Below are 14,522 nucleotides of genomic sequence, written 5' to 3'. Positions count from 1 at the left end.
TGCAGAATTAAAAAACAATAACGTATAATTTATCAGTGACACATTATCTAAATAATTAACTGACACTTTTGATGTACTTTTTAGTCATACTCATAGATCAAGGAAAAATATAAGAAAATTAAACATTGTCAGAAGCTTTTTCCACTAATACATTGTTAAGGGTTTCATGAAACATTTAGTAGGTACATACACATTTCTTGTTATGGTAGAATTTTTCAAAACTTATAGGAAATTTAAATTCTTTTAATTTTGATCCCATAATGTTTGTTTTGCTGAAAAGTGATTTACACTGTAATTTTATTATGAATTCTTCATAAACAGCTAAATGCTCGAAAATATTAAGCTACCAAACAGATATAATTTAAAGCTGAGAGCCTAAGTTTTACATTCAGAAAACCTGTGCCCCAAAATTAAGATAATTGAACTGTACTTTTGAATGAATATTGCTGCCTAACTTTGTGTTTCATGTGTGAGCGGCCTCGCAATATTTCACAAGACTTTCACCACCTCGCGCACAACTCACCTCTGGCAAGATTGATCGTACAGACTTTGGTAACGAACAATGGGTTATTATAACTTAACTGGGTTTCATTGTTATAAGAAATAAAAATCATTTCCATAATGAAGCAACAAATTTATTGTAAAAAATATTTCTGTTAATCTGTAACTTTTTTTTTTAAACTGTTTATAACAACATTTTAAAATCCATTTTATATACAATTATTGTAACATCTATTGAATTGTCTATCAACACTATGTAATTCATAAAAGCGACATACAAAAATATGTTCACATTAAAACATTTCACAACATAAAATTATAGGCAATACAATGCATGTTTGAAATATATCAGATTTAAACATTCCACGATTTATATATATTTTTTATTTAAGTACAAAAATTAACTATTCTAATTAAAATGGGTTATAAATTGAAAATAAAGTTGTAACTATAGGATACTAACCCTTCTTGAACCTAATGAAGTACATTTCATAGGTAACTTTCTCAAATCATGTTTTTTTCCTCCTCTCAAAAAGTGATAAGCTTATTTTTATGACAGTTTAATAGGCCGACATACCTTTTGAGCATGCAGATTATTGTACATGATTGTGTAACACTCAGTGAGCTAATTCATTCAGAACTTGGAACAATGAAATAGCTACTTTATTGAACACTTCTGTAGAATTCAGTTCCTTTCAATATGCTTTTAATAAATGAGAGCATAGCATCTACTATGTCTTTGGTGGTGAGCATCGTAAATTTATGCCAGTTAATATTAGAAATTGATATTACAAGGTACAGGTTTCTCTGCAAAACTCTTTGTTCAGTGAATTTTACCTATGACCGTTTAACTGTTTAGTCTGTTATAAGACACATTCTCCAAGACAGCAAACGTGAATGTACAAAGGAATTGCAGGAAATTTCAAAGGACAACTTTGAGGGAAAATTGTCCTTCCTAAGGCTAAACACACCATAAATATTTGATTGCTCTTTAACTGAACCAACCTTTATGGAAATAATATTTAGAATGAATTGTGAATACGCCCTCGATTCTTAAGGAAACTCCAAAATTATGGTGTTTTTTACGTAACGGAACACTTACGGTAATTTTTCTGCAAAGACATAAAATAACAGGGAGATATTTTTAAAGAAATAACTTTGTTGTGTTCTTAAGAAGTTCATGCTGGTTTTACTTAATGACAAGTCATTGTGTGAGTTTTTTAAAACATTTTAAAACACATTTAATGACTCCTCCTAACATTTTGTACATACTTAAATCTTAGCCTTGTCTTAAATCAATGTAGTATTGTATTTTATATTATATTGGGATTAAAATTGTAATTAATTAAAACTGTATAGCCTATTATTGTAGAGCTAACACAGATCAAACATAAATTTTCACCATAATGATGTTAAAAGTCTTAAAAAAAAGAAAAGAGTTAATAATTGCAGGCAATCATTTTAAAATAGGCAATGTGGAAATGATACACACGCAATATACTTTGTAGAAATAGGTATTTCCACATTTTACACACCGAGAAACTTGCACACACAAGAAATGAACATTCTTACTGTTTTTAGATCCAAATAATATATGTACGGTACCTACAATCAGAGACAATAAAATAACCGGTAGGTTATTTTTCAACCATTTATGTTAACAAAAAATTTTCACTATTTTTTAACACTGCAATTTTATTTCTGTACATATTATGATGGCACACTTTGAACACATAAGTTGTACTAATGTTAACAAATTTTTGCACCAAAAAAAATTAAAAACTCCACAGATTAAAATAGTTTATTGATTTTTACCTATGTATTATATTTAACCTGTGGTCAAAAATATTTATTTCTTTCTCTTTCAAACTGATGTGACTAGAATATGTCAACAATATTAGGTTAACGTTTTCATAAATATAAGATCGATTTCTGTTATGCTATTTACATGCAACAAATTTGCAAGATAACATGAATAAATATCACCTCAGCATATTACCAAAATATTAATAAACTATAGTACCTACACAAAGTTCAATAAGTACTTAATGTGTGTAATGTCTGCAAGATAGACAACCATTAGTTGCATTAGTCAGAATTATTTCAGTCCCTAAGTCACTCTATAATCTCTTTGAACATATTTATATTATAAAATTATAAATTCTGATTTTTTATAAAGTTCTTTACAATTCAGATGTCACAAAAAGCATTTCATACTAGAAAATTTACACGTACCTAGACAAGTTATCACTTGACTAAACATATCTTGGAAATTAATGGAATGTTTAAGTTACCCTTCTTAAAATGGCTGCTGGAAGACATGTTTACTTTGTTTCTGAGCACACCATAAAAATATTCCTCAATGAATTCTAACTTATCAGTCTGATCAATCCACGGCTGTTCCTTTCATACAAATGAACATGTCTAGCTTAGAAGGCCAACACCAAAATATTTCACTTTATCTGCTAAACAGGCGAGGTAGAGTCGTGCCGCCGAGATGGCATCCAACCGGTGCAAAAGCATTGAGAACTTACAAACATATCACAGCTCCACTAACAAGGAGACTTCTCGTGTCCACGAAACAAAAGTTACAGGTCATAGGCATGACCTGCTTAGAACTCTCTTCATATGCACTCTGCCTTCTTCCGACCACTTGCTCTTTCTTTCTCCCACTTGTTTATCCTGTTGAGAGGGTAGCACAAGATCGCCGAGACAAGGATGAGTGATCCTGACATGTAAAACGCTGCGTCATAGCTCCCTGTAGCTTCCTTGAATTTGCCTGTGGTAAAATAAATTCACAAATGGTTACTCTACTCTTTACTCACATGCAATTTCTCATGCACACTCTCACACAAATGCATATTTACGCAGGCACATGATATGTGCTTACACATGAAATTTGCTTCTTTGACGTTATCGGATCGAGTTCAAAAACTATTTACCCAGTTTTCCCCTGAAAATTTCATTCCACCCCGTGTTAAGTTGCAATTGTAAGAGAGGGGCTTCAGCCCCAAAAGCCCTCTTCCAAACATGCTACTCTTAGATTATTTGTCAATTAAATATCTTAGAATTAATTTGGTATTTCATCTTTTACTACAAATGCAATGACTGCAAATAAAAACATTTATTTGTCATCTACGTTGAATAAAAAATATTTGGAATAGTGGAATTCATATGTGGTGGTGGCATGACGTATTGTCAGGAAAGGTTTTGTTCGGTTGATTCGTTTGGGGAAAAATTAAGATCAGTTCTTGCCCCGGGTGGAAAAATGTTTAGTTACGTCCCTGTCTAAGGATGTAAATGTGTCTGCTAACATGTCGCCAGTCCTTCCTCAAGGTCGACTGAACTCCAATAGTGAAATCATAAAGTTTTCTCGAAGCACCCCTGTTTACCCCGATTTCCACTTTCTGCTACTGTTCTGTCCTAAGGTCACATTTCACATCAGGAATGACGAGTCCCAAAGTTTGTGGTTACAGAACCAGCAAAACACAAGAGTTGGTAACACATAACATCTCTAAAGGCACTAGGGCTTCGTATATTCATTCCGAAACAAAGTGAATAACATGAAGAAGCAGTGTGACCCAATCATGTGCAACCCAGCACAGCAAATAAAATGCCCCCGACTGTGGCAGTGGCCAATCAGCATGCTGCAGGAGGGCGAGAATGCACACGACAGTTGGGTCTAGCCTGTAGCAGAAAGAATACGCAAAATAATCATGTCTTGATTATTTTGGCTCACCATTTTCCAAACTCTGGTCTCAAAACACAAGTCACAGAAAAGACAAAATTATTACCTGCAATGGGAGATCCTACAGTTGCAGATATTCCTTGGAAAAGCAACAGCAGGCCAAAGGCATTTGTCAAGTTGTCTAGACCCATCAAGTCGACAATGATGATCGAACGTAGTGATGCGAAGCATGCTAAAAAATAAATGAGACTTCTTAGACAAATACTAAGCCTCAAGCTTTAAAACATTTAAAGGCAGTGTGTATAGATTCCAAAAAACCACGTGTTTATAGTAATGACTAGGGACAAGATTATATGGTGAATTGCGATAAACCTTAAATAACACCAAAAACCATGTCAATACACAATATACCACCATAAAGAACCAAAATGCAACTAAAATCATGAAATCAATCAGCACTTATAACGTTATAACCAATAAATTAACTCAAATCACAAAAACCTAATCTTTTAATACAGAAAATTCAATAAATGTAATTTATTTAACAAAGAATATGTACCAAAATGTGTGTACAAAAAAGATTGGAATAATTTTTACTTTTTTTTTTTTATCTTGTAACTGTTAGTAACTCAATTTACATTATGATTGTACATTTTGCAAACAATAAAACACTTGCCAATTTATTTTTATTGATCCGAATAGTTAATTATTGCTGAAAATTACTGATTTTAAAAAATTTTATAAATACAGAAATGCTGTATTTTGGAAACTATTGTATCTACAGAGACAGTTATAAGCTCAAATTGTAGAAAATTCAGTCTACTTTAAAAAGTATGCGTAGTTGTCATCATCGAAAACTAGTCCAGGGTTAAAATTTTTAAAAACCGAATGGAATTAGAAAATTTTGTGGTTTTGAACTTTTTTTTTAATTTTTGACAATTTTGCATTCAGTGCTTGAGTTTGAAAACTTGGATTATTCATTCAGCCAACATCATAAACAACTCAGCAAAATATCACAACTACTGGATCTGACACAAGGACACCCCTTTCAGACAACAAGGTTACTGGAACCAAGATGCAAAACATGACATTAAAAGTCAGAGACTTACCTTGAAATATTTAAAATTCATGGTCTTAAATACTGAACTTTAATAATTTCTTAAAAATTTTGATTAAAGAAAAGTTTGACACATGAATTTAAATATTTAAGTAAACATAGATATACCTTCCAAAAAATTGGTTGTCTGTAAAGTCGGTTTACGGACGATAGTTTAACGTGACAATGTCATAACAAAAAATTGATGAAATGATTTCATACTTTTATGAATAAAATTGAATCATTTTTATTGAATTATCACTCTTTTGTATGGATACAAAGAAGGAGTGAAATGAAATCTACAATTTAATTGACAAATTTACTTTTATTAGCACTCATTAATTCAAATATGTTTATTACTTTAACAAAGAGATTATTTAAACTATAACGTTTATACATGTTTGCTATTTAACTTCTTCCAATCTGTGTTATTCTGTTAAGGATAGGACGATGATAGGAAAAGTAGGAAACGAATGGGAGTGTTTCAAGTTTAATGTGCCTCGAAAAAGTAAAATCGATGGTTGTTCCAATCGAGTGGAAGAGAGATAGATGCGGCGCAAGCGTACAATTATGGTAACGGGACACTTTTTCATGCGTGCAGCCGGCGTTCACCGATTTATTAGACGTCACGTCACAAAAAAAATTTAAAAATAGAGCTCGGAGAGGTCTAACCACGCTTGTGACCACGCCTGGTCGTTCCAGAGCAGGCGCGACCGGGGTAGGCCTTCCCTCGGGAAGGGGGCGGAGCGCACCTATGGCGAGGCCGAACACGACGGTGTAGGTGAACTGGTAGCCGGCGGACATGGACAGCCCGCTGAGGACGGTGGCCACCCCGCCGACGGTGAGCGCCAGGTTGTTGATGAAGAGCGTGTTGGTGCCCGGCACGGAGGACAGCAGGCCGCACAGCACGCGCCCCACTGTGTTGGTGATCCCGATGCTGGACACCAGGAACATGGTCAGCGTCGCCTCCATGCCGCTCTTCGCCGCCCGTTCTGCAAACAGTCAAGAGTTCACCCCCTCCCTGTGAGTGTGCAATCGGTGGTCGGACGTCTTCCAACGAATACACCAACACTCGGCCATGCCTGTCACCAGGATTCTGTGAAGAAGGGGATACATATCATTTTCTTGAGTACGTGTTCTTTGTAGGTGAAATTAAAAAAATGAAATTAAATATCACACTAAAATCACAGGGAACAGTATACTTTTAGAACTCCAACGCTTACACGTAGAAATTTGAGTAATAATTTTGTCCAAAAAAAAAAAACTGAGCATTTTATATTTTGGTTTTCATTTAATTATTTTTTAATATTTGGTTCTTAAGTCAAGAGGGTTTGATGATTTCGTTAAAACAAGTAATGAATACATTTTTTATTAATGTTATTAAATTTGGTACATTAAACACACATTTCATGTTTGTATGAAAGACACACTTACAGCAACACATGCAAATTGGCATTAAATTTAGACTAAGTGGAAACTATATTACTGTGGCTTTCGTGTATGAGGCATATCGGGCTATACTGTAATGGGGAGGAAATACAGTATTGCAGCTCCCACTAAGGTTTACAATAGTCATTCCAAATTAATCAATCTGTAATATGATGTGGTAACTTTGCTGTAATTTATATATATATAAAAATCTTGGAAGGGCAGGGTCCGGACCCCAAGGACCTGTCTCCTGGCTATGTCCCCACACTCAGGCAGGGGCATCAATCTCTGTACGGGGGGCAGAAACTACACTTCACTCCTAGCACTCTTTTCCACCAAAACTTAATATACTTAAATTTAGCCTAGCGTAAAATCTAAATTTGTTTAAGAACAGAGCACACAAAGTTCACTTTAATTCTGCATGTAGACAAATTTTGTATTTTTAAGTCATCATTGGCTTTTTGTTTTAAATTTGACCCGGGTGAAATTTAAAATGATGTTACTTTAAGAGGATGTAACTTATTTTTTCACATTTAAGTCATATAAAATCACAAGTACTTAAATTAATGTAAATAAACTGTACAAATATAAATTTTAAAAAAATGTGAGTGAGTCTTACGGTAGGTACCCACCAGTGAATTGTAACATCTAACCTCAGCAACGAGCAAATTCATGTGTTCTCATGTTGCAAAAATTCACTTATAATACTAAACTTGGACACTGAATTTAAAGTAGAATTCTTTTAAATAATGCCAAGCATGATAAATATTTTATAAACTACATTTCTGGACGCTAACCACGCGTAGTTTCCGCAAACGCCACTGGAATTCGTTGCCGGAACAGCTACGTCGACTATTTCATTATTTGATTAGCAGACCAAAATATTAAACTAAATAATGAAACGGCTCTGATAAAAACGAAAAAAGGCTTTAAAAAAAAAACTAAACTCCCGGCTTTGGACATGATTTTCGAAAAAGGTATTTTAATTGAAATACTGCCCACGTTGTTAAAATTCAGTACGCAGTGGTAATATAAAGTGTGAACTTAGTTTCGCGCCACCTGCCACAGACGGTGGTTACACATTTCCGCTCCACGCAACTTCCGTGTGCCAAGAGTTTGAAGGGGGCCAGGGGAAGGGTGAAGGACAGGGTCGGTGCAAGGTAAATTGGCGCCCTAGGCAAAAAACCTTAATTGCCACCCCCCCCCCCCCCCCAGCCGGACACCCCAAAAAAAATTTTCCTTGCCTCAAAATACATCACGTAAGCCTAAGATTTTATCAACAATCAAATGTAAGCAGGCTTGGTTTTTTTTTATTTTACTTTTTTACTTATTACAAATCATAAACAGGTCAACGTGGACTTTAAATAATTACTTACATCAATATAAACATTCCACACTGTTACAAAAATCCATTTTCATCTAGTTTCCATAATCGTTAAACATATGATATGAGCTATTGTGTGTCGTGCTGCGCCGCCCCCAGCTACTTGGCGCCCTAGGCGGTTGCCTAGTTCGCCTGTGTGGACGCGCCGGCCCTGGTGAAGGGGTACCTTTGAGGAACATGAAGGGTATGTAGAAGCCCATCATGGTGAGGAAGCCGGACACGGCCAGCACGAGGAAGGTGGGCGACTTGAAGAGCGAGAAGTCGAGCATGGTGGCGAGCGTGCGGCGCAGCGCCTCGGTGCACACGCGGCCGTCGCCCGCCTCCTGCTCCTCCAGGTCCTGCGTCGTCGGCAGCCGCGTCACCGACACGTGGTACGACACGGAGGTCTGCCGGCGAGACCACCAACACCAGCTCAGTGCCACGACCGACGCTCTTTTTGTTTTCTAGGAAAATCAGACAACCCTGCAGGACGGTAGCCTACAACTCACGTAGTTCCGGTTCCCTACCACGTTCGTGCAACTTCGGGTTTCTCTCAAAAAATTGAAATTTAAAAAAAAAAATCAAAGGGTTAGGTTAGGTTACGTCAGTCACAACATGCTTGAAGCTTCTGATTTAGCGGCTGAAGTGGCGTTAATACCAAAACGCAAAAGTTCGGAAATCTTCGGAAATTCTTGCAGGGAACCGAAACTACGTTAGTTGTAGGCTTCCCCCCTGCATGATTATCGGCAAACTTAACAACCTAAAAGTCGTTATTTTTTCAAGAAAAGAAAATGTTGGCTACCTTGATTTTTTTCTTTTTCGTTCGTTGCTTCACCATAAATGATTCAGATTACCATACGTATTTTTCCAATACGGAACAACCAAAACACTATGTTCAGTGGCGTAGCGTGGGTGGGGCGGAGGGGGCGGCCCGCCCCGGGCGGCAGCCCGCGGGGGCGGGTCGCCAGTGAAGTGGGTTGAGATCTGATCTATGATTCATTCATTACATGTGTCAGACACACTATAATGTTCCATTTTTATCTAAAATTTTGCGTACCAACTATTTTTTAATATTTATTTAAAATAAAAACTGCGAAATCACTGACAGAGCTCTTTATAACGTTTGTTTGTTTACATACGAACAGCAACATCGCATCACGCCGCGCCGCCCGGCGCGCGCGTGCCGAGTTGAGCGGCACTCCTTATTATGTTAATTACTCATACAAAATCTTTTGTTTCACGCGTCGGCCCGTGTCGATGCCTCTCTTTCGCACTCATTGAATTTAGTACTACGCATTGTACTGTAAAGTTTGACCTTAACCCAGGGCAAACCAAACAACTTCCGCAAGCCGGGACACAGTAAAACTCCTATATTGCCCCGTACCGCGAGCGCAGGTAAACCCAAAAAAATATTAAAACCCAAACTAATAGCAGGCTTAAAAAATACTAATAAGGTTGTGAACAGTGAGAGGAGGCAGCAAGTTAAAAAGACACAAAATTTATATGACAACATTTAATATATATATATATATATTAGGGTGATGCTTAAAAATGAAGGTTAAAAAATTTAATGGTTCACCCTCTCATTTTATTCTCCCACATGTAAAATGGTCTAGAATTTTTTTTTGCTCTATTTAAAGTGAATTTAGGGGTCGCTACCAGCATTTAAAGTTTATAAAATTACCAATATTGCAGCACATGAATTTTTAATATAAGGAAATAAGTAATTTTAAAATACTTGAGCAACCAACCACCACTTAACACGTTAAAGGGAACATTGTCGTGCTGAGCCTCCCCTCCAAGCCACATCACCCCTCCCCCTCCTCAAAATCCCTCATTTACTCCTCTCCAACCAACCCACAGCCGAGGTCATGTGTGAGTGGCCTGTCAGTACCTGTCTGGGCAGTGTGCCTGTCTGATCTGTGCAGTTGTTCATGTAGCTTATCCAGAGTGTTTTTAAAAGTAATTATGATTGTGAGTGTGTGGTTAAAGTTGGTTATTGAAAGTGATTTTGGTTTGTGAATTCATAGTAAGTGTTTTTGCATTCATTGTTTAAATAGTAAACCAAATAATTACACAACAAAATAAAAAATATTATTTACTTGAAAAGTTTTTATCTATGTATGCTGCAAATTTATGAATTTAAACTGAAAAGTCATATAATTTATGGTTACTAATTTTATAACTATTAGTATTTACCATGGAACATAGTAAAAACTCTGCAATTTCTACAAGGAAAAAGACAGAAATATGGTTGGTCGGACAGATGTCTGAAACGTTCGTTCATACCATACTTTCATCTAACGGTAAAGCAAAAGATTCGTGAAGCTGCTTATTCGACCTCTAAAGATTTGCTAGCCGTTTGGAATAAGGCTAGGATACCTACCAGACAGCAAATACATGTTGTTGATAAAGTAGAAAAGTTATTCAAAGAGTGGCAGAATCTGAAGAAAAATAAAGAGAACAAATCTAAAAGATCAGCAGTATTAAGACTAAAAGAAGAAACATGGAATTACAATTTAGATTACTTATTTGATGTAGCACATGTAAAGGCACTGGAAATGATTCAAATTCAAGAAGATAGAGACTTTTTAGTGTTGCAGCGTGAAAAAGGACGTCCAGGGAAAATAGGTGGCATTGACAAGAAACTATCCAAGAAGGAAGAAGAGCAAGAGCGTAAAAAGGCTCGAATGGAGGTGCTTAAGGCAAAAGAATGTGATAGTATTAAGGCAATCACGTGTAAATCAGAAATTCCTAGCATTTTTTCCGATGATGAATCCTCACATGATTACGACAGTGACTTTGAGGGCCCTTCAACATCTAAATCTGGGGAAATACAAAACATAGGACTAAAGAAAAGAGAAAGAAAAAATCTGCTTAACAGAGAATTGACTACAAGCTTGGATGTTGCAAAAATAAGTGATCGCAAAGCAGCTCTTGTCCTTACATCCACTTTAAATCGGCTGGGACGTGATCCTACAAAATATAATCTAAATTTTTCTTCTATACGCCGCCAGCGAGTTGAATGCAGACAGAGCATAGCAGAATATATAAAAAAAGGAGTTTTCAGCTGCTGTACCTTTAACTGTGCACTGGGATGGGAAAATGTTAGAAGATATTACAGGACAGGAAGTAGTCGATCGTCTTCCAGTTTTAGTTTCAGGGAAAGAAATATGAGGAAGTCAACAGTGTTTTAGCAAAAAAGGCATTGAACAAAATTTGTGGCCATTTATGGTACATTTCTGAAGAACTGATTGCTCTATCTTTTTTTGATGATAACGTTGCAAATACAACAAAGAAAAAAATGGTAGAAGCACTGAATAAAGAAGGAGCTGAATTCTCTCCAAAGCGCATCACTGTTGACCTGGACACTATTAATAAGAAAGGGCTGAAGGATTTTGTCAGCAGTAAAACAAAACGATTCTTTTCCATCGCCGGAATCGATTCAAAGTTTATTGAAAAAAACATTGAAGATTGGAATAAAGACGAAGAATATGTCAATATGAAAGAAATAGTGAAGTCATTCAAGGTAGTAAATGATACTGCAGAGAGAGGAGTGTCCCTTATACAAGAATATAATAAAATTCTTATTCCTAATGAATACCAGAAACAGTACATTTTATTACTTGTAAAATCATTCAGGCAGAAGTATCCAGACTACAAAAAATCCACATTGTTGTCTGCCTAGTGGACTATAGCAGTTGGTTAGGTTTGATTTGAATAGTTTTCAAAAGACTGTGTCTGTACGTATTTTTATTGCATCATTACGTTAAAACAAAAAATTATACTCTTCGTTAAGAATATAAAATATATATATATAATTTCAGACACATAATATATACTTAAAATATGTATATAATTTCATCACTGTATTACAAGACCATGTTTGATATAAATTTGTAAGGAAAAGAAAAGAAAAATAATAATTTGCCAAATTGTGTTTTTTTTTTACCATTTACCAGTTATTTTATTATGTAATTAAAAACCAAATTGAGATAATTTTAGTATTTAAATTAGGTTTTAATAACATTTTTATGCTGAACAATCACAAACAACTGGGTTGTGATAAAAAATATTAATTCCCTAAAAAAATTTTTTTTTGAAAAATTTTAATTTTGCAATATTTTTTATAACTTCAAAGCTTGGTAGCAACCCCTAAAAATTGTCAAAAAAATTGAAAAAAATATATTTTGTTTCTCTCATCAGGTAGAACAAAACGGTGGGGTGAACTACAGCAAAAATAAAAATAAATTTTTTTTTGGTCTTTTAAGCATCACCCTAATATATATATATATATATATATATATATATATATATATATATATATATATATATATATATCATAAAATCGTTTCATCACAAATCGGTGCATCCATCATAAAATACATAACCTATTACTACTTATAAAAAATAGCTATATAATAATACTAAAAAAATACTTTAACAATTCCCCCGAAAAATTATAATTTGATCATATACTTCGGAGCTCCGAAAATTAAATATAATTACCAAAAAGGCATTAAAAATATATAAGAACATAACTCCGCTAGACTATCAAACTTGACTATATTGTCGATTGAACAAGAATTGGCTGCTAATATTGATTTTGACAAAGTTATTTCTGACTTCGCTGCTCATAAGGCCCGTAGAATCCGCTTGTAAAACCGCTCATCCTATTTTAACTTCAATAAAAGGTACCTCATTGTATGTGAAATTTAATTTTAATTAAGCACCTATAGAATGGGGGCGGCAAAATGGGTTTCCCGCCCCAGGCGCCGAGATGGCACGCTACGCCACTGACTATGTTAAAGTTATTTTTTTTTACATTTTGTTTCAAAACTTAAAAACTCCATAGCCTCAAAGTATGAGTGTTGGAAATCATAAATTCAGTTTCAATTGCAAAAAAAAAAAAAAAAATACACACGAGTACATGTGCACATGACAGCCATGCTTATTTCATTGCTACTAAGATAGTTCAACATTGTCAAAAGATTTTCCAAGTTCGCAAATGTACTCAATTCGCCATAAATTCTGAACTAATAATGTTTGTTTGTTAAATTACTTGATGTTGGCATTTCTTCGCCGCATAGTTTTTTTAGTGGCCATATTCCACCTGTACAGTTACGCCCGCCCCCCCCCCCCCTCCACCAACATCCAACAACCAATCCAACATCCTATTTTATATTATATTTAGACAAATATTTGTTTGCTAACCGTTAAATTTCAAGATAATAAACTATCTATCCACATCAGATCACATTCGTAATGGAAAATACCCTACCATAAATCATCACTGACCTGTTGAAGAATAAAATTTAAAAAAAATAAAAAAAAAACTCAAAAATAGACCGGTCTTAGCTGCTAACTTCATCGTGTTTTCAAAACTACGTCAGCCACAATCCCCGACTCGGAGGAGTTCCCAGGGTCTCGCCCGCGGGAAGCGTGTGTTAGGATAAGAGAATGTGTTGGGCCCTCAAGGGCGACAGAGGGCGGAGGAAGCTCTTAGGAGATGAGAACACAAGACTGTTTGCACAACTCGCGTGCGGCATGCCGGCCAACATCGCCTGGCTGACAAGTTGTTTGCGCCGAGTTTGTTTGCTCGCATACTTGGGTCGTGAACCAACACACAGGAAGCCTGCGATTCGCTGACCCCCTCCCCCCCCCCCACACACACACACACACACAAACACCACCACCAATCCGCAAAAAAAAAAAAACAATAATCAGAATAATGGTAAGCCTACCCTGTTATTTTGAAACCACAATTAAAATGATTTTTTTTAACACATTTTGTTTCTCCTCAGGGACGTAACTAGAGGGGGGCAGACGGGCCTTGTGCCCCGGGTGTCGCATTTGGGGGGGGGGGGCGCTAAACTGGCAGAGTGATTATCACTATAGATATTAACTTGAATATCACAGTGTTAGAACACAACTAAAATGTTTGGAGGGCAGATAAACTGAATTATTTGTATTGAAATATACCCACATGTATATAGTCAAATATGTAAAAACCATTTTTTTTTTCACATACCATCATACCTGTGATGAATTAGAAATGAAATATGTAACTACAAATTAATTTTTTTTTTTTTTGCCATCTAAGTAGAATCAAAAATATTTGGAATAGTGGGATTAATTTGTGGTTGCAACATGAGGTGGTGTTGGGAAAGGTTTTGGTTTGGTTGGTTTGAAAAAAAGGGGGCACCAAAGGTAGTTCTTGCCCCGGGTGGAAACTAGTCTAGTTACGGCCCTGTTTCTCATAGCTTATATGTAAAATATAGTTTTTAGGTTGCTAAGTTAAGAAAAATAACACTTAGGCTTTGCGGGTCAAAAATGAGCCTCCATAAACGAATATTGAACAATTTTATTTTATTTTATTGTATTAATGTGCGCAGTTGATACTGGAAAGCTATTCAGGGAACGGTTCACAGAAAAGCTTTACTGTT

The 14,522-nt window shown here is 35.6% G+C and overlaps 1 protein-coding gene across 2 annotated transcripts in view; it reads right to left on the bottom strand.

Moving 5' to 3' along the window:
• Positions 1-619: 619 nt before the first annotated feature.
• Positions 620-14,522, bottom strand: part of LOC134532750 (monocarboxylate transporter 3) — an 89,603-nt gene continuing 75,700 nt past the window's right edge. For both annotated transcript variants that reach the window (XM_063369564.1, XM_063369565.1), the window contains 4 exons: positions 8,264-8,483; positions 6,038-6,277; positions 4,296-4,421; positions 620-3,280 (listed from right to left, as the gene is read on the bottom strand). In XM_063369564.1, the coding sequence (XP_063225634.1) occupies positions 3,126-3,280; positions 4,296-4,421; positions 6,038-6,277; positions 8,264-8,483 (741 nt within the window). In that variant the 3' untranslated portion in view covers positions 620-3,125. The remainder of the gene's footprint in view (positions 3,281-4,295; positions 4,422-6,037; positions 6,278-8,263; positions 8,484-14,522) is intronic.

The sequence above is a fragment of the Bacillus rossius genome, chromosome 6 (assembly GCF_032445375.1).
Source record: "Bacillus rossius redtenbacheri isolate Brsri chromosome 6, Brsri_v3, whole genome shotgun sequence".
NCBI classification, from domain to species: domain Eukaryota; kingdom Metazoa; phylum Arthropoda; class Insecta; order Phasmatodea; family Bacillidae; genus Bacillus; species Bacillus rossius.
Note: the sequence above shows the minus strand (reverse complement) of the source record. Positions and strands in the feature narration are given on the sequence as shown.